Below are 26,600 nucleotides of genomic sequence, written 5' to 3' on the forward strand. Positions count from 1 at the left end.
AAGCCCTCATTTATAAAATAATGGTCTGAACAGGTGAGCTTTGGGACTGGTTTCCAGCCCCGTGATTCTGTATCTAACTACACTTCCCAAGCACTCAGTCCCTCTGCCACGGGATCCCCTTTCCACAGAGAGCCCCACAACCTTGTTGTACACCAGAAACTGTTCTTCTTTACTATTAGCATTTTCTCCAGATCTCTCCACTAATAATCTTGCTCACCAGTTGTGTACGCTCGTTTTTCTCTAAACCTGTTTGTCAACTGCTTAACCTCTAACAAACTGATGACCTGTTAATTTTCCTGAGTTCATACAAGTCCATCCTCTCATCACAGCAGCCTCCTCCTCTCCCCCCTGCCTCCTCCATTTGCTCTTGGCTGTTGCTGTGACTGACTCTATATGCCCAGACCATTGAGCATCGTTCTAATCTCAGATTCTTCCCCATTGCTAACCCAGTGGCCAGGCCCTGTGGTACATTCAGTAGAGCCCAGGACTTGCTGCCTCCACACTGGCTAAGGAAAACATGCACCCATGCTACGAGGCTTTCTACGGGGAGGCGGGTCTCCTTTTCATGCATTTACCGCTAGGATCTCCACTTACGGGCTCATCCCATGCCTTTCCACCGGCACAGTGTCGGTCTGAAATGCTGCTCTCGTCTCGCCACCCTCTAACCTCTACCCACTGGGTGCTAATCTGGAAGGCAGATGGGTGATGTGTGTGGCCTTCCCTGTGTGTCAAAATTCTTAATCAGAACACTGAAATAAAGATGTGAAAGGAAGAATTACAGAATTTAACCTTCACAATTCTACAAGTACTACTGACCATTTGAGGTACAAGAAAGGAGGTTAGATACTGAGTTGCCCACGGTGACAACTAGTAAGTGGCAGAGAGCTTTGCTTAACACCCTTCCATTGCCCCTGTGGCACCTTCCCCTTCACTCTCAGCCTCTTAAGGTCCAGCTAGTGCTCAGCTTTCAGTTCGGATTGTCTGCAGTTCTTCTCGTCCCAACTAGTTTCTCTTTCCCGTGTCTCTAAATGACATCTGTGTCATGACAATTCCCAGTCTTGTTTAAATTTTTTTCTGGCCAACACCTTACCTCTTCTCGGAACACTAGCTCTGTTAGTATTCAGTTGCCTGGTGATGTCTTCATTTGGATGCTTCATACCTGTCTCAAATAGAACATGTCCAAATAATTCCTGTAACCCACCCCTTCCTGGCTTTACTTTTTTTTGACAAGTCATCCAAGTTTTCCATTTGGAGCCTGGAAGTCATCCTTGCTGCCTTCCTCAGCCTTGCCTTCTACATCCAGTCTTCAAGTCCGATCAGGCCTGCTTCCATCTGCACCTGGCAGACATCCACTGCCTTTTCTGTCTCTTGCTACCCTCTGGTCCAGACCACCTTTACCTTAACTAGACTAACACTCTAGCCACTTAACTGATCTTTTCACTGCTGCTCTTGTCTCCTTCCAACTTACTCCACCCACAGTCAAAGTGGTGAGATCATGGCACTCTCCCCTGCATAAGACCCTCCGGTTGCTTTCCACTGCACTTAGAATAGAACCCAAATCTTGAGTAGGCAATTCATAAAGGAAAAAAAGTCTACTTCATTAGTAATGAGAACATAATTAAACCAAAGTGAGATACCATTACACTCTCAAGAATGGTTAAAATTGAAAAGGTTGATAGTTTTGAATATTGTCAAGGGTTTAGAAGAAAACTTTTTCATACACTACTGGTGGTAGTGTACTGATACAACTATTTTGAAAAACTGCAAAGCATTAGCTACAACAGTTGATGTGTACTCACCCAGTGATCTAGCTGAAATATTTGAATCGGGAGTCATCTGCAAGAATAGCAGGATTCTTCATAATAGCCAACAACGGAAGTAACCTAAATGTCCACCCACTGATGAGCAGACGGGTGCGGTACAATACGCCTGCATTGTGGTGGCGTCATGCAGTGGAGTGCTAGAGAACAATAAAAGTGAATACAGCTACACAATTTGGATGAGTCTCACTGACAAAGTTGAGCAAAAGAAGCCAAAAAGAATGCATGATTCCAGGCACATAAAGTAAAAAAACAAACAAACAAAAAACCAGTCCAAACTAAACTATGGTGTTTAGAGTATTGTTTAGGCAATAACACTTTAAACAGGTAATATGATTACCGTAAAAATCATCAGTGGTTTGGTCACCTTCGGGGGAAGCAGAGCAGCAGGACTGGGAGGGGCGGGCAGAGCTGCTTTGGGGCCCTCAGGCTAATACGTCTTGGCCAGGGTGGTGCTGGGAGCAGGGGTCCACTTCACAAAAACTCAGTAAATGTTACATTTATGTTTCTGTATTTTTCTGAGTAATTTCATAATAAAGGCTTTAAAATTTTTTTTAATGTAGGGTTTTTTATAATTATAGAAATTGCTTCTAAAATACAAGATGCCAAAACCTTTTTCTCCACAAAATACTTTGCATTGCTTGTTCCACAAAACAAGAATAACAGAAAAAGCGGCTCGTCTCAGACTTCGGCTCTACAGCGCTCTGTGTACCCTGTCTGCGGCTGTGTGTGTGCGTGTGTTGCACTTTTCTAGGTGTTTTACTATTTGAGTTTTTTATGGGGAAGCAGGTAGGAAAAGCTTTGAAAATTTCATGAAATAAAACGTCGCAACATTGCATAGCATCATGGTTAAGAGCAAAGGCTCTTGAGACACCTACAAGCTGTGTTTAGGCAAATTTCTGTGTGCTTCAGTGTGTTCACCTGTAATACGGGAGCAATGATTTCTACTTCCTGTGGTGGTTGCATGGGGTCAAATGCATACATAAATGTTAGCTATTATTCTGAAGATAGAATGTCAACATTCTCTCACACACACAAACCACAAAGACTTGAGGAATTTAAAAGCAAGAACGTCTGAAACTAGACTAGATGCTCCTAGACAATCTGAAAAGGCAGCAATAAGCACCTACATTTCCTTCTTTAATAGAACATAATTTCATTCAAAATTCACAAAATGAATATTTTGCAATACACATTTTAAATTAACCATAGACTTTACCTTAACATTTGCTCTTTGTAGGAAGAATTGGGTGCAACTGGACAATTCAGGGATATCTGTTTGCCAACTCACGTCATGTGGAAACGCAATGCTAAAGATTCAAAAAATAATCCCGGGGGAGCATTACAATGGTATCAAGCATTCAATGAGTAGTTGGGATGAATGTGTTTTTCTTTTTTTAAGATTTTATTTATCTTTGGAGGGGAAGGGAAGGAGAAAGGGAGAGAAATATCAATGTGTGGTTGCCTCTCATGTGTCCCCTGCTGGGAACTGGCCTACAACCCAGGCATGTGCCCTGACTGGGAATCGAACCACGATCCTTTGATTCGCAGGCCTGCACTCAATCCACTGAGATAAGCCAGCCAGGGCCTGTTTTTCTTTTCTAATTCAATAAAATTACTGCTTCAGTCAGTATTTACATGATGAGTTGATCAAACTTTGGGTCAGGGTTTCTTTTAAATAAAACATAACTTCTGGAGAAAATAAAAAAATAATCCAAACATTAATGTCAATGAACTTTCTGTTAAACATGGTGGCTTAAAACATTGAATCTCCTTCCTAAATTCCTAACATGGCAGTAAAGGAACAAAAAACAAAAGAGAAAATTATGGACAAGAAATAAGACGTATGGGAGGTAACTGACCTGAGTGGAGGGCTGACCTGAGAGGCTGCAGCGAGATACTGAGAAGCAAGGCAAGTCCCGAGGGGGCAGCTTTGGGAGACTCTGTCCTTCGAAAGGCAGGGATGAGATGTGAGTGTGAAAAGGAGAGAGCTATAAAGTCTCAAACAAGCAACAGTCCCAACCCCACCCCCACATCTCCCGGACCCTCCTTTCCCACTGCAAGATACCAGAGGAGTTCATCCTCTGGATAAAATGAGCCAGAGAACCTTGGGACTCAAATGGCTGGTACCAGAGGAGGGCAGAGTTACTGCCCAACACCTGAGGATTAAGTTACAATCCTTTAGAACCACAAGGAACTTCAACTAGGCCTCTACTCCCCAGTCCCCAGATGAATCTAGAAGACCCCTCTGGGGAAACTAAATGGCCCCAGAGAAAAGAGGATTGATTTGGCTAATCAAATATCTGATTAATGCCAGGAGGAAGAAAGACGTGAAGGGAAGAAAATTAGCAAAGAATACAAGAAACTTACTGTTTTCTTTGCCACAAATTGAGTGGAGTTTTCTCTCGTGCTCAATAGAAGGGTTTTCAGAAGGGCTCTGAGAAGCGCTCACTCAGGCGAGAACTCGGAAATGCTCCCCGGAATGGGCCACGGGCAGGCACTGGGCACCTTGAAGAAGCACTTTTGGCGGAGGCGGCGGGCAGAAGCTGAAGTGGAGAAGTCTGCAGAGCAAATGGAAAGTTAGGAAGCGGAGGTAATTCATGAGTACGCCATTCTTTCAAAACATTTTCAGTGAAAAAAAAGAGAAATCAACTGATAGCTCTTAAGGATTAAGAGTGGATTTTTTTGTAAAGGTAAGAGACACTGGAGCATGCTTGTGTGCTGGTACTGATAAAAATAGATAAAAAGTAAAAGTGACTTGAAATAACAATTTATTGTTTCTTAGGTAAACAAAAAAAACTACATTTATAATGAATGAAAAAGAAATGAAAAAGAAAATTAATTATCCAATTCAAATATCCCAAATATCTTTGACCTCGATGATAGGAATGATTTCAGTTCAAAGGTTTAGAGGAGGCCAGGAGCATATGATTTATTCTCAAGCACCCACTATATATACGCATGAAAGTAATCACAGGTCTAGTCCGGTCATTAATGGACTTTCTAGAAAAAGGTTCTCCCACGGTGTTGTCACTGACTACTTGTCACTAGCACACCGATTTGATTAGTCCACATTTAAGGTCACTACTTACATTATCCACTTGCTCAACAAGTAACTTTAACCATTCAACGGGATTCACTGCACACCGACAGTGTGCCCTTAGGGATGGATACACAGGTATCCGCCATTCCTGAGCATGGAAATAGATTGCAAAGAAAAGCAAGTCCCTGCACTCACAGGGCTCAGCCACGTTAGACCAGCGTTAGACCCGTCCACCGCATCGCCACATGTGAAACACAGGTTTTTGCTGCTGCCACAACACATCGTGGTCATTGGGACGAGACCACGTGGCCCAGAAACTGTCCCCTCGCGAAGGGTGGGGACTCACCACTGGCCACACCTCCCGGACGTGCTGTCTTTGGTAACCTGGAAGTTCCACAGGGAAGCAGAGGAGCTGTTTCAGTTTAGGGGATTCTAACACCCTGAAGTCATCTTCTTTAAGTTACCGTCTTAATTATTCTGCCAAACTGCAACTGATATTCTGGGGAATTTGAATGAACAGCAAAGCCCGTTACCAGCACGGCAGGCAATCCCAAGGGCCAAGACCCCTGCCAAACTACCCAGCTGCCATCTTTGCCTTCCTGAAACAGCACCAGCACCGCAGCGCTGTCCAGGTGCCAGCGGTGGGACACCACCACAAACCCGGGGGGACCGGGGGGACCGCTCCCACCCGGGCCCTGCAGGACAGGCTGTGAGAGGAGCAGGCTGGGCACACTGCTGAGACCTGGGCAGGCCACAGCGTAGTTCGGGAATTTAAGAGCCATGCTGGTCTGAGCGTTAGTGGAACTTCCAGAAAGACCTAACTTATCCCCTGGTAGTGATGGCTTCACTGAAAGTCTGATTCCACTGCAGTCGAGGATTTGCTGCTATGAATGTTCTCTCTCTATAAAATATCTACCATTTCAGTTGCCATCAAGGGACTATATATGGTGAGTGAAAGGATTAGAAACAACCAATAAGCATGTCCTATCCAAGAAGAAATAACTTTATTCTATTTTTGCAAATGCAAATAAAAATGGAAATTTAACATGAGTATTTTCACCATGGAACAGGCTTTTATCATTGCTGCCAAGTTCTACAACAATCCTAAATGCCTCTCATTCATTCCCATGCTGAGTTTAGTCCTTATATTTCCTCACAGTAAGTCAGAACTGAGAATTTGTTGCCTCTCTCTCAGCTAGACTCCAACCATTTTACAGCATTGATTTTTTTTTTTTTTCCAAGTGCAGCAGGATAAGAGGTTGGATTTAGGATGTGGCTTTAGGCAGCTAGACATCTTAAGCTGCATTTCTGCAGAGAATTGTGAGCAAGCCTGATGAAGTGGAAAGACTTCTGGAGGGCAATGGTTCTGATTCTGGTCTGGCTGTGTGAACTGAGGCCAGTCATTTACCTTCTCTGGACCTCAGTTTCCCCCTCTGAGAAGCTGGACAGGAGAATCTCTGAGGTCCCTTCCAATTCCACATCCTGTGGCTCAGTAAGTGGTGTCAACCAAACCAGGTCACTCCAGGTGGCCTATAAGGAAAGAATGTGCCCTACAGCTTTCTGGTTCCTGAATAGAACATTCAAAAAGAATGGAATGTACCCCCTGAGCAGACATATGCCACCTCAGGCAGAAGGAAGAAATCTCTTGTAAAAAGCTGGACCTGTCAGAACAGACGCTGCCTGGCACTGTGACTTGCTTTCGCTGCTGAGCAAGGAACCCACAGAGGCTGGAGAAAGGGACTGAGTCAACCCACCCAGCCGTTCCCAAACGCAGTAAGTACTCTGTTCCACAGTTTCCCTGAAACCAGAAGATAAATTATTTTCCTACCAACTCACACATGCTGCCTAGAAGCTAAAGGTCTTCCTAGAATGTTTAAGATTATTCTCTTCGGTTCACCAACCCTTTTTTTTTTTTTATATATCATGGCCTCACAAATTTCATCTGCTGCCCATTATGTATTTTCTTCAAGCTTCAAATGTTGTAGTCTAGAGCTTACCAAAAAAAATTTCCTAGTAGCTCTTGAGAAATTGACAGCTATAGAGTGTTTGATGTGATGAGTGTTGACCGTTGCTCACGTCTGCAAAAGTGCCATCACAATCCAGGCACAGATGTTTTGTCACCATCCAAAGCTCCCTTGTCCCCTCCTACAGCGCACAGGCTCCCACCAACCTGCCTTCTGTCGCCATAATAGATTAGTTTAGTTTGCATTCTGTAGACTTTTACGTAAATGGCATTATGCAGCATGTACTTGTGTCTGGCTTCTTTCACTCAACATAATGAAATCCATCCAAGTTGCTTGTAGCAGCAGTTTGTTCCTTTTTATTGCTAAGTAGTGGTCCACTGCATGGAAGGTATTACATTTTGTCTATTCATTCTTCTGCTGGTGGGCATTGGGTTATTTCCAGTTTGGAGCCATTGTGAGGACATTTTTTGTTCTTTCAAGTAAAGGAGTGGAATGTCTGGATCACGTGGTAGGTGTGTGAAGGAAGCTCACAAAATGTCAAGACAACAATAAGTGATTGCCAGGAATGCCTTTGCTCTCAGATGAGAGAAACCTTAGCTTCTTTAGAGACATTGATTTTTCAGCCCATCCTCTTAATATTTCGAGCATTCTAGAGATGGAAAGGAGAGATTGGAACAAGTTATAGAAGATTTTTCTCATTTGCAGGTGAGGAAATTGGGGTCGGGGCTGGGGAGGGGGGGCGATAAGAAGCCCTGCCACAGCAGAGTCGCAGGGCACGTTAAAAGACGTCAGCAGGCCCTGGCTGCTGTGGGCCAGGGGGTTGGGCTCTGGGCAGTGAACTGAAGGTCACCAGCTGGATTCCTGGTCAGGGCACATGCCTGGGTTGCAGGCCAGGTGCCAGGTCGGGGGTGTGCGACAGGCAACTGACTGATGTTTCTGTCACACATCGATGTTTCTTTCTCTTTCCCTTACCCTCAATCTAAAAAATAAATAAAATCTTTAAAAAAGATGTTGGCAGGTCACACGTGTTTGAAGAGTGCTGCGCGGCACACAAGAGTGCAGAGTTCTTCATGGAGGGACACCAAGACGAGAGGCACAGCTCAGGGGCCTGGCTCGCACTGCGCCTCTGGACTGTCATGGTTAGGAAGGGTCTAATCATCATTTACACTGGATGACATACCTTCTCTACCTAGATTCTGGTGAAAAAAAAAATAGGTTTATCATGAGCTTCTGACAAAGCCCCTGAAGCCCCTGGGACTTACCAACCCTGTGCAGAGACCACCACTTCCCCCCAAGGCCGACATCGCCCACTCACAGAGCTGGGCAGCACCGCTATGGGCGTGCTTTACACCTAAGTCAATGCATGGCCACTAGCAATGCACTTGGCTTGAATTCCCTCAAGAGGAATCTTGTGAAAATATGTTTCCATTTCATTCTTGTTTGTAATAAAAGTGGAATAAACTCATTGATTGACCACATCTCTTCCTTAATCCAAAACATAACCTAACAAAATTCTAATTAAGAAAATTAAATTCATGTTTCTTCTCTACTGTCAATACAATACCTAGTTCTTGGAGGAATATCTGTAAAATCACCTTAAGCAATAACAGCAAATCTTACTCTAGATGGAATGGCATTTTAAATGTTGCAATCAGGTAGATCACAAAATGTGTATTTAAAGGGAACAAAATGGGTCACTTGAAGGCACTTAACCATAACCCAACAAATAAAATTATTTTCATTTCTCTCAAAAAAACAGAACAACTTTGAGAAGAGAATTTGTGATATGAAAAGAATATTTTGGCCAAGTATTTCTCTGTATGGCTTTTCCTTCACACACGAAGTGAAAAGAATTGGAATAAAATTCAAAAGTTCTTTGATTCAAAGAACTTCCAATAAAGAGGAAGAAATGGCAGCCTACTGAAAAGTGTCATTTATTACATTTATAAATTTGTCAGTTTTCTCAAAGGAAGCCCCGGCTCAGCAGAGAAAACAAAGTCCCCATTATCACTGCAGAGTTTTTATAGCCTGAAGATTAAGACGAAGCGCAAACGCATGTCTGTGGTTTTCATGCTTGAACCATGCTGCATGCTTGTAAGGAAGCGACCCAGGGGCATCTGGCTCTGAGGAGACACTGCCAGCTCCCAGTCTGCAACCCAACCTGTCTCGGTGTTCAGACGAGGTGCAGTTGAAACCTTCATTCTGAAATCTGGGAATGGCCCAGAATGCCAGGAACACCAAAGTGGAAGAGCACTCCTAACTGGAGAATGTGCTCGGCGAAGGCTAAGCAGGTTCTCTAGGTGGGAATGGGGGTGGGTCGTCACCTTTATCACTACTGACCCCTCTTCATCTGACCTTGACTCCAACCACCCCGGAAGCTTTCCAGAGAGATGTGGAGGCAGGAACGGAGTATTCGGAGTAGGAGTACTAACTGCGATCATGTTTCTGCCCGCTTCCTTTTGGAAGCTTAAAATGGTTCCTCTGAGGTTCCGTTTGAAGTTCCTCCGAGTCCACGTGAATTAGTTTCACCTGCCGCAGGGGGAATTATATTCAGAGGACAGTTCAGAACTTTTTACATGCAATTACGCCTCACGTATGAAGTAGGATTCCCAGGAATCAAGGCATCACATGGGAGGTGTGCGCACTGCATGGACTCCTGTTTTTCACCCCAAAAGTCATAGCAGTCTTGGGATCAGGTAGTAATTCAGGTAACAAAAAGGGCTGAATGAACCCTAGCCAGCAATTCAGGAATCCCCCCAAGGGCCCTGGCCTGGAGGCTCCAGCCAGCAGCAGCCACCCAGATCCAGCCTTGGTGCAGCCTCTTCCGCTAGCCACCAGCGCCATTGTTTTCACTATCTGTGTCTTTGTGATTGCTTAGGTTGGCTAAGAAGAATATGCCTCTCAGAGAAAAATAGGAGCTTTCTGAGCTCAAACTGGATTTTATCCTTTGCCATTTACAAGGAACTGGGTGCTTATCCGTGAAGCAGAGCCACTGATCGCCTTCCTGCGACTGCTTTAACGGCCAAATAACATAACTCATTCACCCTGCAAGAAATACAGCATTTGCTTTCCCCCTCTTACAGCCGTGGCTCTTCCAAATACTATGAAATGATTAAAACTAGAATGATAGGTTCGAGGCATCTTGGTTTGAGGAACAAGTCATTAGCCAAAAGAAGAGTTTGGACCTTTTCTCCTTGTTGAGACCCATGTTGATCTGTAGCAGGCGGTGGCTGAGGACCAAGTCTGCACGTGGCTCTGTGACAGACGTTCTTCAAAGGACGGTCTCCTCCGACTCTCAGTTCAGGTTACTCAAGGACTATTTAGTCGAATTCATTCTTGATACTGCGGCCAGTGATTTGCTTTTCCTGAATGTAAATCTAATCACATTCCTTCCTCCCTCCAGGGTTTCAGTGATTTCCCACTGCCTTAGGAAGTCAGAACGGCCAAGGACACGAGCATGGTCAGTCTGGGATCTTGTGCCTCATCTGCTCTGGTGCCCGGGCTAAGCCACTGAGGGGTCCATCAGGGAGTCAGCCTGAATTTCATATATGGCTCCTTGTTCCTGTGATGCATCCTTTCCCCTAGGCTTTCTGGCCATCTTGAGACTTCAAAGTAGACATCTATTCATCTTTTACATCTCAGCTCAGCTGTCCACTTCTCAATGACCACTAACTTCTTCCTCTGTGTATTCACTGGAAGCTAGGACTCTTTTTATAACAACATTGCCTCATCGCATGCATACATACATTTAACACGTGTGCTTTCTTCACTAGATTGCAAGTTTCTTGAGAGTAGAGACTGTGTTTTAGATCTCTGCATTCCCAGTGCCGAGTGACATGGTGGGTGCTCACAAAATGTTTGAATGAACAGCCAGATAGCAGGGGATGCAACTAGCAGCAAAGCCAACAATAAGGTGACAAAAGCCTCCTGACGTATGAGGGAGCCACGGTTTGGATATACCAGTTCACGAATCTCCCTAGTTCTCCCTTCCTCTTCACTCCCATCCCTCTCTTCCCTACTTTGAAGGCTATAAAGCACAGCACTTTGGGTTTGTCCTACATACCCATGGAGGTCCCCTAGTCATCCCGGTGGTGGACCAAGTCACTAGCAAGGTTAAAGTCACAGTGGGAAACCTCTCATTTCTAAGGCAGTAAGCACATGCAGTTATTCACATTTACTGAGCAACTATTTCGTCCAAAACATGTGCTAGGTGTGCTCACATCATTTAGAAATGTTTTCATCGATATCAGTTAAAACATTTTCCGAAATTTTCAGGCAAACCTGCCCAGAGTTTATCCTGATTTGGAATATAAGAGGCAGTGTAGAACATTTGTTAATTGGGTACTAATCAATCCTGAATACCTCTAACATTTTACAAAGTAGCCTAATGGTCAGGAAGAACATGGTATAAAAAAAGGAAAGAACAAAATATGCAAATGCTTCAAGTGTGACATATTCATAAAATGCCATATATACTATGAAGGAGAAAAAAAAGTGAGGTAGGTAGGTCTGTATCTACCAACTTCGATACACCGTCCAAGGAAATTCAGTAAAAAATAGCAATTGTAGAACAAGACACACCACATAACATTTAAACATTCTTTGAGCCCAAACAGCCAGATATACCTATCAAGAAATACACATGTTACATAAATGCATATAAAAATGCTGACAGGACAAACATAGGCAGATTATAGTAGCAATTTCTATGGATGAAGCTGAAGTGAAGGGTGACTGGTGCTTTACCTATACTATTAAAAACACTTGCAAAAAGAAATCACATAAGAACCACTTGCATAATTAAGTTTTTTTCCTAAAAAAAGTAGATATGTAAATATTCAAAGGCGTAATACTACTTTAAAACAAAAAAACACTTTTTTTCATCGAGTGATAGGCTGTTAAATATTGTGAAGTGGTCAATTTTGTACCTGCGCCACCTTCTTAGAAAAGGCCCGCGGCCGCTGGCTGGGGCGCTGTGGCGCGGCGTGGGCACGCGGCTAGAGGGCCTGCGTTCTATTCCTGGTTCCGCCTCTTACTTGGCGGACCACTTAGTCTTGCTGGGTCTCAGACTCCGAAATCGGCAACATGGGGATAACAAACAGAGAGAAGACCACACGCCACAGGGTGTGAAGTTCTCTGTTGTACACTCCTGACATAACACGGGATTTTAAAGCACAGAATGTACTCTAAATAAAGGCCCTGCTAAAGGAGTCCGAGGTCAATCACTAAATAGAAAAATATGAACAAAGCTGGTTTAAAAGTTAGTTTATTTGACAATTCACAAGTGATGTGTAAATTTTATGGATTATTTGGAGCCAAATTTGAAAACCAGTAGCTTCTTCTCTTCCTGGAATGTCTAACATGCTCTGTTTTGCCCAAGTAGTGCAACTCACGTCTACTTGAGGAATTCAAGCTCATTTGAACTTAAAGTAGAAATAAAAATCAAATACCATACAGCAGTCTGACACCAAATACAAGGAGTATTTTGTTGTTTTTGTTTGAGCTCATTTCGACCAGAGATCATTTGTATACAGTTACCTATTTGTGAATCAATATAAAGAGAAGACCAAGATAACAGAAATGTTAATTCTCTCAAGTTTTCTCTGGCCATACAAACACAAAATCACTGGGTCCTAGTGGTGAATTCAGTAGCAAAGAAACCTATTTAAAAAGACACATGGAATACACGTAAGCCTCTAGAACTTGACTTTCAGGAGAGGCAGGTGAGCCACATTAAGATAGTAAGCCAAGTTCTACCAGGAAAATGTTAACTTCTTTTTGTCTGTAGCCCCTCCCCCCCACCTTTTAGAAATGATAGCTATACCTACATGGAAGTCCAAAATGTTACCAGAAAGAATGGTAACATTTCATTTTATCAACAAGTCCATAAGAAAAGTCAAGTCATTTTCATAAACTAACATTTGGAATCGGGTTTATAGAAGAGAGCAGCTCTGCCCGCAGACCCCAGCTCTGTGCTGTTCTGGTTGCGCAGTGTCGGAACACCCTGACTTCCACGAAGCGGCGGCAGCTCTTCGGCAGCCCACCGACGGCCCACCCGTGAGCACCAAGGCGCTCTCCAGTTTACCAGAGCCGGCCGGCCTTGTGCCGGCCTGTGTGCAAAAACGCTTAACCTGGTGCTGATGTCTGCTGGATTTCAATGTTTCGAAAAGTTATGAAAGGTGTATTTGAACTTGCTGATGTTAATTTTTAAAGTTAAAATAGACTTTAAAATCAAACATAAATGAAGATCTCAACAGAACAGTGTGAATATCATTGCTTCAAGACATGAGTTTATTTTTATGTGAAAAATAAGTTCTGGCTTCCTGAAACTCCACTCGAGGCTTCCACGAGTGCCCTACTTTGTTGTCTGCTCGCCGCCCTTGGCCATTCCTTCCGTGTCTTTCACAGGCCCGGTCCTGTCCTGCACTCCGCCCTCAGTGACACTGTCATCTTGTGTTCTCTCCCTTTCTCGTGCCCTCAGTTAACATGACGTGTGCCGACAGGCCCCACACACACAGCTCCTATTTCTCTCCTAGCTGCATTTAGACTTGTGTCTCCACTCAAACACTGTAGACATCCTGAACTCAAAAGAGCACTCACTGCTCATCTTGCTTTGTTTCACCTCCCCCTAAACTAAGTCCTTCCTCCTCTTGAATTCATTCTCTCAGTAAATGGGATTGTTCAACTCCGGAGTCACCCTGCGTTCTTTTGCCTTGTCTTCCCCGTTAGCCCATCAGTCTTGCTAACTCCACCTCCCAAACACTCTGAATCCATTCCATCTTCTCTGCTCCTATGGCCACTGCCACAGTGCAGCTTCTCAATGGGGATTATTGCGGTTTACATAACTACCGAGACTTATAAAATGTATTTTTTGTTGTATCACTTCTCTACAAAAAAAATCCTTAAGCCCTGGCTGGTGTAGCTCAGCGAATTGAGCACAGGCCTGTGAACCAAAGGGTCACAGGTTTGATGCCCAGTCAGGCCACATACCTGGGTTGCAGGCCAGGTTCCTGGGGGGGGGCGCGCACATGAGAGGCAATCACATATTAATGTTTTCTCCCTTCCCCTCTTTCTAAAAATAAATAAATAAAATATTTTTTAAAATCCTTAAGTATTTCTGTATTATCTTCAGAATAAAACCCAAAATTTTCACAGTCCTTCTTGTTCTACATTTTGCCTGCTTTTTCATTATACTGACAATTCTCTTTAACTTCTTTTTCTGCTAGCTAGCTCCTACTCCTGCATCAAGACTCAGCAACCACTTCCCCTGGGAACAACTTCTCTGCCCCACTTGGCCTCTGGGCTCCCTCATGACCCTTGCCCTTGTCACAGCACTCTGCACTGTGAAGCAACCCTGGCCTGCACTACATTGTGAGCTTTGCTCTGGTTTCTGTTTCAAAACAGAGTCTGGGACATAGCAGGTGCTCAATAAATGTTTCAGTTGCAAGAGTGAGAGGCATGAGGAGGCTAATGGCTCCCTTACTTCCAGGTCAGTTAACAAGACACGAACCCCATGACTGGTTTCCCAGTGAGATGGCACCTTGCTCTCTGAATCTTTTCAATTAAGCCAACTTGAACCCAATCCTCTTGGTCCCTCAAAAAATTAACACAGAATCACCACATTATCCTGCAATCCCACCTCTAAGTAGAAATGAAAACAGGGACTCAAACAAACACCTGCTCATCAATGTTCATTGCAGAATTACTCACAATAGCCAAAAGGTAAAAATAACCCATGTGTCCATCCATAAATAAGTGGATAAAACAAATGTGGTATATCCCATCAATAGAATATTACTCAGCATTGATGAGAACAAAATTCTGATATATACCACAATATGGACAAACCTTGAGAACACTATTTTACTTAGTGAAATAAACCAGACACAGAAAGACACATACTGTGTGATTCTATGGACATGACGCTTATTACCCATCCAATGAGTCACTTCTGTGGCCGATCTAATGACCCGATCAACCTGGAGAGGCCTCAACTTCTGTGGAACCAGAACTGACCACAAGCTCTGCCAGTACCGACAGCAAAGCCCAGCTCCTGCCAAAAGTATTTCATGTTGGGGAATGAGTTTTACAGGTTCCCAACTTCCTTCACTGGAGAACCTAAGAGACAACCTGCCTCCCCAAAGCCTTTATAAATAGTTTGCTGCTTAAATTTTACAGACTGAATTCTGCATAGGAAACTACTTTCCTTAAGTTATGTGAAGCCCATAAATTAAAAAAAAAAAAAAAAGGGACTAAAGCATAAATTTGACACCTACAAACAATATGACGTACACCTGAATGAAAATAAGTATTGTAAAAACCAAAGGAGGCTGAAGGGAGAAGTTCAAGGGGAGCAAGCATAAAATATATAACTAAGGAGGACCCCAGAAGAGGTATCCCAGAGACGCAAGGCGGAAAAGCTGGAGGGGAAAACTACCAGAAACACGAGCAAGTTCTCTGCCTTTTAACTGGTGCACTGGCTGACCAGCCCGATGGCTGCAGACACACAGCAGGTGCAAGCATTTGAGACTCTTCCCTCCCTTCCTACCCCCCTTTCAGAGAACACCTCCCAAACTGCCCCTAGATGTAGACATGAGATGTCAAAGTGACTACAGTGCCTGTCATACAGCAGACATTCGACAAACAGTCCTTTACATTCCATTTCATACTAGAGTCGCTGGGACAGCATTCGCTTCAGTGTGTGTGCTTTCTAGCAACGTGTGCTGAAAGTCACTCCTCCTGAGGTATAACAGGCAGATGTGTCATAGACGCAAGTCACATAGATATGACTTACCATATATATGCATGTATAGAAACAGTTACCACAGATGACAAGATAAAATCATCAATGTTGCTAGAAAATATACTGACATAAGACATCTTCCTATGCTACAGAAAGGGGCTTCATTTCACATCTATTAGGCACCCATTAGCACCTTAATTCAGTGTTAGTAAAAGGAAGCAGAGTGATATATCTGTCCCTGGTAGATCTGTTGTGAAAATAACTAACAAAAAAGTGGGTCCAAATCCCACAGAAAGGTGAGTTCTGAATGTTAGGTGCCTTATATTAGGTTATAATCCTGACAAGACAAATACCAGGATTTTCTGAAAGCCTCTGAAATTCATTAGGAAAATCCCTACTCATTTATTATTTAAAATCAGCAGCAAGGTGGGAATTAGCACTTTATGTGCCTCTGACTACCCTACGGCCCCTTAGATAAAACCTGAAGTCTTCATGGGCCTCCTCTGTTGGCTGGCTCTTTCTCCCCACCCCCCAAGTCCCTTCCTACCCAGATGAGCCCCTGGCATCCTCTGGGACGAACAGAAGTGCTCTTACGAGGTCAAAGAATCAACTAGAAATCTATTGGGCCCTCTGGCCTTTTTCCTATTCTAGTCCAGATGTAATTTCTCTCCCTACATCTCCTTTTTGGTAAAAACGACATACAGTGTTTCTTTTTCATCTAGTGCAAAAAGCACCAATCACTAGGCAGTGAGTGCTGTTTTTTTTTCCCCCCTTGGATAAAATTGTTAGCTATTTTATGAGGCAATATACAAACACAACAATAAAAAACATTCATTTTTTAAAATTCAATAACAATGCTTGAATTTGTGTGACATTTATATACCAGGTTCCTACAGAGAAAAACTGTCATAAAAATTTAAGGTCCAAGCTTGGCTGGTGTAGCTCAGTGGATTGAGCGCAGGCCTGTGAATCAAAGGATTGCAGTTCGATTCCCAGTCAGGGTACATGCCTGGGTTGCAGGCCAGTTCCCCGTGGGGGATGCATGAGAGGCAACCATACATTGATATTTCTCTCCTCCTCCCCTTCCCCTCTAAAGAGAAATAAAATCTTTTAAAAAAAATTAAGGTCCAATTTGATGTGAATTATTAGGAACATTTTCACAATTTAGACTAATGTGAATGATTCATCTGTCTCCACTCTAAAATGATCTTTCTTAGTAATTTTCAAAATTCACATTGAAAATCATTGCAACAAATTACAGTATAGTATGCTACTTGAGAAATTTAAAAAAACATGTCATTCTCAAATACTTACCTGGAAGTTTTCTTCCTTAAGCTTTATATAAATTAACTTACTTCATGAATGATAAAAGAACAATGCAGAAGACAAAAATACAGAAGACAAAAATTCATTGAAGACTATTTTATAACTTAAAGCACAGAATGTCAGGATGATAAAAGCATCTGATATCCAATAAACAAAAGAACTTCTTAAACAGCAACAGAAACCACTGCCGCCAGACAAATTTTCCCTCTGGCCTCCTGTTCCAGAACAGACAGAACATCAGGTCCACAGGAAAGAGCAGCCCAACTGCACACTCCAGAGGTAAATAAAAACAGGGAAGACTGTAGCACACATGTCAAAGAATAAATTTAATTTTGACAAATAATTTAATTCTTTAACAAACAAATGAGTTTTAAAAGGTGGTAGTGGCATAATTTTGAGCACTCCTTTTTTAGTTCCACTTGAAAAAAAAAGTGTAAGCTTTTTTCTCTGCTTCCCAACAGTTCAATGACAGCAACACATTAAATCTATGATGGTGCCGGAGTTCCCCTACAGGGACAGAGGTGTGACTTCATGAACTTTGTGAAATCTGCAGTGAGGGAGAAGAAAAACAGAGAGAGGGAGAGAAAGAGAGAGAGGGGAAGAGAGAGAGAGAAAGAGGAGAAACAAAAACTAATTTTCCAGGCCAGGAAATACTTATAAAACCTTTTATGTCAAAGTTAGGACTTCACAAGAGAACACACTAATGTAAAAATCCAATAGCACCTGTCAGATTTAAGTAAATGCTGCCATCACGTAAATGCTTTTTAAAAATATCTGTAAAAGACTGAAGGAAAAAAGATAAAATACATTCTCCAGAGAACAACAAATGTACTTCAAAATAAAAACTGTATTTTTGCTTTTCTTGGTTGCTTTTTTGTGCAAGAATTCATAGTCATCATGTAACAGCTCATACGCAAGGGGCTCAGCCTCTGCTCCGCTCCCGTGTGGCACTTCCAGTCCACATGCTCAGGCTGCGGTCCCCGACGCTGTTTTCCGACCAATACATTACACCACAGGTGGGTCTAAATGCAGATACATTATATAATACTTGTCTCTGGGAAAATCAAATTTTAATATGAAAACTTTTATTTCTATAATACAGAAATGGAGAAAACTACAGTAGGCACACAACCTAATTATGACTTTTAAAGGATGACTCTAGACACTCTCCTACTGTAAATTAATGTTTAAAATAGTCTTAAGATTTTATTTATATGTGCACTTGTGTCCACCTCATCCCATATTCTGTACACGTCTAATGACACTCTGGGAATTTAAAGGTGCAGCCCTCAAGAAATTGTTAATCACTTTTTTAAAAAAGAAAAAACCAGGCTCTCTTGGACAAGGAAAAACTCACAAAATTTCCAATTTTAAGTTTCATACAAGTAGGAAAATATTAAAAATAATTTTCTGTATATACATATGGGTATATGTATATATTGAATCACACACACCTCACGTATCAGTACAATTCAAGTGGAGTCATTTCGATGAGTTATTTTCCCATTAAATAACAACTATGTCAACATTTAAAAATATCATGTTACATCATTAAAATAATTCACTTACCATTTCAAAAGCTTATGTTCTTTTCTTCTTAACTTTTAATTCTTCATAACTATATTCCCTGATCCCTAGAGTGAAACCCTTATTTAAGTCAAAACCTGGTGCTCTTCGTCACTCAGAAACTGATGGGTAAAATCACATCTATTTCAAAATTCTAACAATCAAACCTTATTACCTGATCTACCAGAGAAACATAGCAGCTCTGAGCTTGCATACCTTCATTACCCTCCCTGGAACGCAGAGGCGAGAATATCCAAGAACAGACGGAGGTAAGTTATGGCGTTACAGCGCATACAATACGTGATGATTAAGTGTCTGAGAAAGACTCTGCAGAGACACCTGTGAAATCTCACTTTAGAAACTAACTTTTAAGAAACAGACCATTTATTTTTCACTCTAATATAAATTAACATGTATGTATTTCCATACATACACATGTAAAACAAAATCATCTATGTTGAGCTGTTTGTGAGTGAAAAAAATGGTTACAAATTGATTAATTAGTTTAATTTTGTACGTAACAACTCAGGCTTTCGGGGGTACAAACAAAAAGTCAGTGCATTTTGTAGACTCCATTGGATCGGACGCCCGAGCACGCGCCTTGAAGCCCCGCCCCCACACACAAGCCTGGGGGGCAGGCACAGACGGACTCCGGTGCGGTTCCCACGCCCTACGCAGACCCCACCGCACTGGGCTTGCTTTTAAAATAGCCTCTTAAAAGAAATATAGAAAGAAATGCATCTTTGCTAAAAGTCTTTTAAAATGACATCAAAACGACATTAAAATCTGTTCACTGAGAAGAGCCTATTGAGTTGAATTCCTGTTGTGAAATGCCTAGTTAACAGTTCAGAATATTGCCTTGCGAGGTTTGACTAGAGATGTGGCTGCTGTGAAGGTCAGGCGTGCACGGCTCAATCCCCACAGTCCTCTGATCCGCTTTTTGATGGAAATGGATCCCCTTTAAAACAGCTGTACACCTTGAAGTGATCCAGAATAAACAGTTCCCCAATAACCATAATTATTTGTAAATTGAAATGCATTGATCATTCAGAAAAGATTTCTTGCAAAATATATAAATAAAGGTAACTGCATATTCTGTAAATATACATAACATTGCTAGACCAGACCGCCAGTGACGGGCTGCAGTATTTCAGTACTGTCAAATTTATTAGAAATTTAAAAAGAAAAACTTCTGAGGGACACAGCTGCCTTTGTTAGTTGGCTTTAAAACGTGTAATAAAATGGGAGACAATATCTTCTCATAATTACATGGAATCAATACAGAAAAGAAACTATACAGTGGAAAAGATTAGAGAACACCAGAGTGTACCGGAGTGGTCACCAGAGTGAAGTGTCTTCCAGTATAAAAAAAAGGGAAGAACTCTACACACCCAGTTATCGTAAGCATGTTTCAATTAAAGATGCAGCTCTCTCTCACTCCTGGCAAGAATTAATTGGTAACGGCACTGCTTCTCAACAATGCAAAAATATCCTGAGAAATTATTCAGATTATAACAAAAGACAAGGCTTTCATCACTAAGTTTTTGCACAAAACACAGCTTTAGATATCATGAATAAATTAATGTGACCCAGACATTGTTAATTTCCCATTGGCTAATATCAGAAAAAAAGGATTGCATTAAGTGTCTATTTATAACTTTCCAGTTAACTATGGCCAATAATTTACATGGAGGTAATTTGTAGTTCAAGTGTTTCATCTCTTTTTTTCCCCAACTAGCTACAAGCTGAATTCTAAAATTTACACTGAAATATACAATTCCAATTTTCAAAAAATCCTCCTCATGGAGGGGCGGTATTTAAATTTTTTGTGCAATCTTGATGCAGAGCCCAAACAGTCCTATGAAGAAAGACAGTGTATTTTTTAATCAATTGGCACTGAAATTTCACTTTCCTTAGCTGCATTCTAGTAGCTTGGCCAAGTTATCACGTAATTCTGTTAGTTCAAATATTTTTCCATCAAGAATTTCTAAGAGTGTCTTCAGATTATTGCGAAAAGCTTCTTGTTCATTCTGACTTTTCTCCAGACGTTGCTCTAAGTCAGACAGTTGTCCCTCCAGGTCTTTGTTCCGAATTTCTACTTCCTTTAGAAACAAAAGTGTGATATACATATGTGTCAGTTCACAACGTGGAAAACAATACAACTTTTGTTATTAGTTAATAGTGAGCTAGTTATTGCAGTTTGACCTAATGAGGTCAATGAGGGTGAGCTTCTGAATCTCAGGTTCACACAGTTTCAGGACATTTCAGATATTTACCAACTGGTTTGTTCACAAATCCATCTATCCAACCCAACAAGAATTTCCCAACTGCTTTATTTTGTGCCAGGAGATTCCCAGGGCACTTCAAATCCTGAAACAGCGCTGAAGGCCCACTTGGAGGGTTATCTATGCCTCATTTCTATTTCTGCTCCCATGCTTGTCCCAATGCACAGCTGTTAGCATTCTCAGGTGAAAGCAGGCAGAGAAAAAGAGAGAAATTATTTTTTTCTCCTTATTGGCAACTCTGGAGAAAGACTGAGAAGAAAATAATTCCCTAAGATGAACTTTTAGGATCCTCTAAATATGTTAGTTATTCTTGTTTTGTTAATCTCTAATTATTCTCATGAGTGAATGAACGCATGTGGTAGAGAATAGTTCAACTGCTAAAATAGTGAAGATATCTAATAACTATACACATAAGAATTATAAAGCTAACAACTTCAACATACTGCAAATCAAGGAAAGAAAAAGAATCACATAAAGAAAAAAGTTCATGGCAACAAAAGTTTTTTAAAAATTAATAAATCCTGGCACACTAAGAATGTCAGTTTTTATAGCTCTAAAATGTTTCCAAATGTGACAAATATAGTAAGTAATTCTATAAAATAAAATGACATAACCGGAGCTATAGATTTAATTTTGGTAAAAAAATCAAATTGAGAAAAGGAGCAGAAAACCAACTATTATACTCTAAGAAAACCACTCAGATTAGCAAGGAGTTGAAAGTTACAGTAGTTCCCCCTTATCTAGGAGGGGGACATGTTCCAAGCCCCCGAGTGTGTGCCTAAAACTACAAGTACCAAACCCTATATATACTCTATTTTCCTGTATATACATACCTATGATAACTTTTAATTTCTAAATTAGGTAGAGTGAGAGATTAACAACCATAAAATAGAACAATTTTAACCAAATACTGTAATAAAAGTTATGTGAATATGGTCTCTCTCTCTCAAAGTACCTGACAGCTAAGAGCTCCTAAGTGACCAGTGGGTGGGCAGCCCAGCACAACATGGACATGCTGGACAAAGAGAGGGGCTATGTCCTGCTGGAGCAGAGCAGAGCACCTGAAGATTTTGTCACGATGCTCAGAATGGCACACAACTGAAAACTTACGAATCATTCATTCCTGACATTTTCCATTTCATATTTTCAGACTGCAATGGACAACAAGTAACTGAAACCACAAAAAAACAAAACCGTGGGTAAGGGGGGACTACTACACATATCTTTTCTGGAAAGTTCACTTTTACATCTGAGAAGAATTCAGTTGAATGACACAATTTACAGTCACATATGCGAATTATATGGGATAATGAAAACATTTTCATTAGTAACTCAAAATGAATCGGCCTCAGGAAATGTATTTCAAATGCCAATATATCATCTAAATATAAATCTCTAAAAAATCCCATTAAGTCTAAAGGAGAGTGGGGAAAAATGTAATAACGGAAAGGCAATTTGGCAAATAAAACAAGCGGGACATGCAGCAGCACACCGCCCCCGGGCAAATCCGTGTGCGTGAGGACCAGCAGTGCGCATCAGCGCACCGGAAACAGGAAACAGGACCTAGATCAGGGATTCGGGATTACAGGTACTTCTTTCCAAAATTTGTCTTAAAATACCTTAAATGTTAATTTTTTAGAAAAATAACTGGGAAATGACCTGAACACATAATAAGAAAGGAACAACTGATTTAGGATTCTGAACATAAACAAATGTTCACAAGCTTTCACAGAAACAATTAAGATCAAGGCTTAAGCAAGGATGCCACAGATGAGTCCCAAGAGCCTGGGAAAATATAAAAGAGGAATAAAGCAGCTAGAATGACTTGTAAGTGAAGAGTTTAAGGGATCCCAATCTAATCTTTTATCAGGTATGTTTCTAATCGCTTTCCTTTGAATAATCTGACAGCAGAATCTGAAACCAATAAAATATTTATAAATTCAGAAGCCACGTTCAAGGAGGCTCTAAACTATGAGGGAGAAAACGGACCCTGGGATCAAATCTACAAACTTCACTCAGGACTGCACAGCATGCTCTCTTGCCCGCTTAAACAATAAGCTTAAGAGTTCAATGTTTCCAACTTCAAAAACAGAGGAAATGTCTTTCACTAGAAACACCCACTTCACCAGGCACTGCCCAGTATGCCCTCTAAAGCCTTTGCTGAAAATGAAAGGCGTTCTTGTTCTCCTTGCCAATCAATGAAACATCCAAACATTTTCAATTGGAGCAAGCAAAACACCAAATTCTCTCAGCTATTAAAATTGCACTGTTATCTCTAGAGGTAGCCTCCTACTCAAAAGCCATTTCCCGGATTGGAGGAATTTTACGAGGCAGATATCAAAGGGATCCAATACAATGCTGACCGCACTGGTCTATTCTGAGGCGCGGAATGTGATCCTAGGCAAGAACAGACAACTCAGCGCACACGGGCCAACATGAGGCAATCGGAGCCCTGGATTGTGGCACTTCCCACTTTTCTACCTTCTGTCCATATTTTTCAATCCTCTCCTTCTTGCCTTTTTATTGTCTGTCCCAACTCATTCTTCTGTTTACTATCATTTTTGTCCTACTATTTTCCCCTTCTCCTTTACTGACATGGAAGCAGGTAACAGGAGGCCTGGTTCAGCCCTGATTAAGCACTAGAGGCCAGAATTTGCTAACTCCTGTAAAGGGCAATCACTGAAAGTTATTCCTAGTGGGCAAGAGGTCAAGCTCTGTATTTGTTAGATACAGGCCTATATAACACTAGAGTCATTAATAAAATTTAAACAATTAGTAGCATCACCAATGGGGTCAAATCAGGTTCATTTTCTATGAATTTCAGTCCTGTATCATTTAATCCAAATAAAAGCTACAAAAGAATTATCTTTATTGACATCTGATTCATATCTTAAGCTCTCACAAGTTATATTATTGCCCTGTTAATGTTCATCTATAACAGGACATATAAATCATAAAAACAAGTATTTATAATTCAACAGAAAAGTACAAGACACAAATTTTGAAGAAGACTATTCAATAATTACTTACTGAGCATGTTCTATGCACTCGGATTGAAAATGCAGCAGCAAATAAACAAAGACAGCCCCCGTTTTACTGCACCCTAGAAGGGGGACACCAGCTGGAAGAAGTAATCACGACAGACTTCTGGGAACCCAAGAAAATTGTGACTGGGGACACCAATGTCTCCCAACCACCCTCCCAAACTACATAAACCAGTAACAAGAAACAATAAAACCACACAAGTTAGACAACTTCAATGAAACTAGAAGAGAATAATATACACTTCAAATTACCTACAATTAGGAAACACAAGCACCAATTTCCAGCAGAGAGATTTCTCAAGCTCTCACTCTAACCCTTTGCAGAGGGCAAGGCAAGGTCCTGGAGGCAAAGCAAGGGGAGGGAAGAGGCGAACGAAAGGCCTAAGACTGAACGCTAGTAACGCTAAGCAAAAGAAAAGACCATGGAAAGTGCCAACATACCAGAAAAACAAATAAACAAGAAAGTCCTGGTAGACCACAGCAGACCAGGAGAAAGGGTCTTAACAGTGCACAAGGGGCAATCTGGAAAGGCGGCAGGACGTCTGAGAAGAGGGTCAAAGGAAAAGGAGAAGGGATCCTGGTGGAATGGTGTGGTCAGCGGAGAAAAGAAGGAACGCAGGAAAAGTTAGGATCTTCCAAAACAAAGGAAATTAAAGTAGTGAAGGTCACACAACCTCTCCTCCACCGTCTCCCCCAAAAGGGTGTTTCTGAATTAACAATCTGTAAACCACCCAAAACTGCCACCCTATTCATGAATACAAAGGTGCCTGCAATCTTCATCTACATAAACTGTCATAAGATAAAAAAAGAAAATGATACTCAAAACACTTCAGTGGAAGAAAATAAAAATCACTGCCCCAAAATCAACTATGAAACACAAGAAAACTCTAACAGAATCCTCTACTCTGAATTAAATACTCAAAAAACAAGCCTGAGTTACGTATTCAAGTGCTACAGAAATGGGCCAAAAAAACTAAAATACAGGAGTGTTGATTAAGCCCGTGATAGTAATATAAGCAAATGGCAAAATTATAACAGAAATAAAAACTGAATTATAAGATACTTAAGGAAAAATAGATTTAAATAAAAAATTTCTATTCAATATTACTTAAAAATTGAAAGGAATTAAAGTGGGATAAAGTAGGGTCAAGAGAGAGGAAGTAGTTGAAACAGACAAGACAATACCATTACATATCGATGGAGTTCCTGAAGAAGAAAAACACAAAAATAGGACAGATCTAATATGTAAAACTCTCATACAAGAAAACTTCCTGGAAATAAAGGAAGATCTGAATCTACAACTTAAAAGGGCCTACAATGTACCTGGGAAAACTGACGCACCCTCTACAATCAAATCCGAGAAATTTCCTAGTAAAATTTTAGACTTTAAAACTAAAGGAAAGACTTCCGCCAAGATGGAGGCATAGGTGGAGACGCCGTGCTTTCTCACACAACCAAGTTTAGAGACAACAAAATATTAGCAACAGAAAACACAGCCAGAACACAGAAAATTGAACTTTTCAGAAGTCTGATAACAACGAATTCTTCAGCCTGACCGTTAAGATGGGCGAAACCAGCAGCTGGCAGAGCGGGGTTGCACAGGAAAACTCGGTCAGACGGACTCAGGCGTGTGGATCCCAGGCGTGGGGATGCAAAGGGCCGGCCCAGTGAGCGACCTAGTGAGCGTGACCGGCGGGTCTGGCGAGGGTGAAGGGTGCTGCGGCTAGACTGTGCTGACGCATTCCTGCGCAGATAGACCAGTGAGGGAGTGGGCAGCGAGACTGGACCAAGAGGGTCCCAGCGACGGGAGGCAGCAGAGGGCCGCCATTTCCCGGCTCTGACCCCGCCCCCACATACAGCGTCACAACCCGGCGACCCCCGCCCTGGAGGCCCCGCCCCACCCCTAAGGCTCTGCTCCTCATACTTAATGGACGGGAACAGACCAAAAATGGCTCAAGAAGATCTCAAAGCCCCAGAGCCCATAAATCTAAGTGACGAAGAAACAGCAAAACTTTCAGATGCACAGTTCAAAACACTGGTGATAAGGATGCTCACAGAACTGGTTGATTTTAATCACAAATTAGAGGAACATACGAAGGCTAAACTAATTGAAATGAATGGCAATGCACAGGAAACCAATAGTAATGGAAAGGAAATTGGAACTCAAACTCAAATCAAAGGAGTGGACCAGAAGGAGGATAAAAATGACCAACCAGAAAAGAATGAAGAAACAAGAATTCAAAAAAAATGCGGAGAGACTTAGGAACCCCCAGGACATCTAGGAGGTTCCTCCAGGAACCTCCAGGACTCCAACATCTGAATTATAGGGGTACCACAAGGGGGAAAGGAACAACCTTTCAGTGGAATCAGTGGAAAACTTATTTGAACAAATAATAAAGGAGAATTTTCCCAATATGGCAAAGGAAATAGACTTCCAGGAAATCCAGGAAGCTCAGAGTCCCAAAGAAGTTGGACCCAAGAAGAAACACACCAAGGCACATCATAATTACATTAGCCAAGATTAAAATGAAAGAGAGAATCCTAGAAGCAGCAAGAGCTAAGGGGACAGTCACCTACAAAGGAGTCCCCATCAGACTGTCAGCTGATTTCTCAAAAGAGACCTTACAGGCAAGAAGGGGCTGGAAAGAGGTATTCCAAGTCATGAAATCCAAAGACCTACATCCAAGATTGCTCTATCCAGCAAAACTTTAATTTAGAATGGAAGGGCAGATAAAGTGCTTCTCAGATAAGATCAAATTCAAGGAGTTCATCATCACCAAGCCCTTATTATATGAAATGTTAAAGGGAC

General features: G+C 41.7%; 1 protein-coding gene across 2 annotated transcripts in view; it reads right to left on the reverse strand.

Annotated features, from left to right (window-relative positions):
- Window positions 1–17,201: 17,201 nt before the first annotated feature.
- The window catches only part of HOMER1 (homer scaffold protein 1), a 112,819-nt gene continuing 103,420 nt past the window's right edge, over window positions 17,202–26,600 (reverse strand). For both annotated transcript variants that reach the window (XM_053664479.1, XM_037130784.2), the window contains exon 9: window positions 17,202–20,564. In XM_053664479.1, the coding sequence (XP_053520454.1) occupies window positions 20,376–20,564 (189 nt within the window). In that variant the 3' untranslated portion in view covers window positions 17,202–20,375. The remainder of the gene's footprint in view (window positions 20,565–26,600) is intronic.

This window comes from Artibeus jamaicensis, unplaced genomic scaffold (genome assembly GCF_021234435.1).
Source record: "Artibeus jamaicensis isolate MK-2021 breed Jamaican fruit bat unplaced genomic scaffold, CSHL_Jam_final contig_373, whole genome shotgun sequence".
Lineage (NCBI taxonomy): Eukaryota > Metazoa > Chordata > Mammalia > Chiroptera > Phyllostomidae > Artibeus > Artibeus jamaicensis.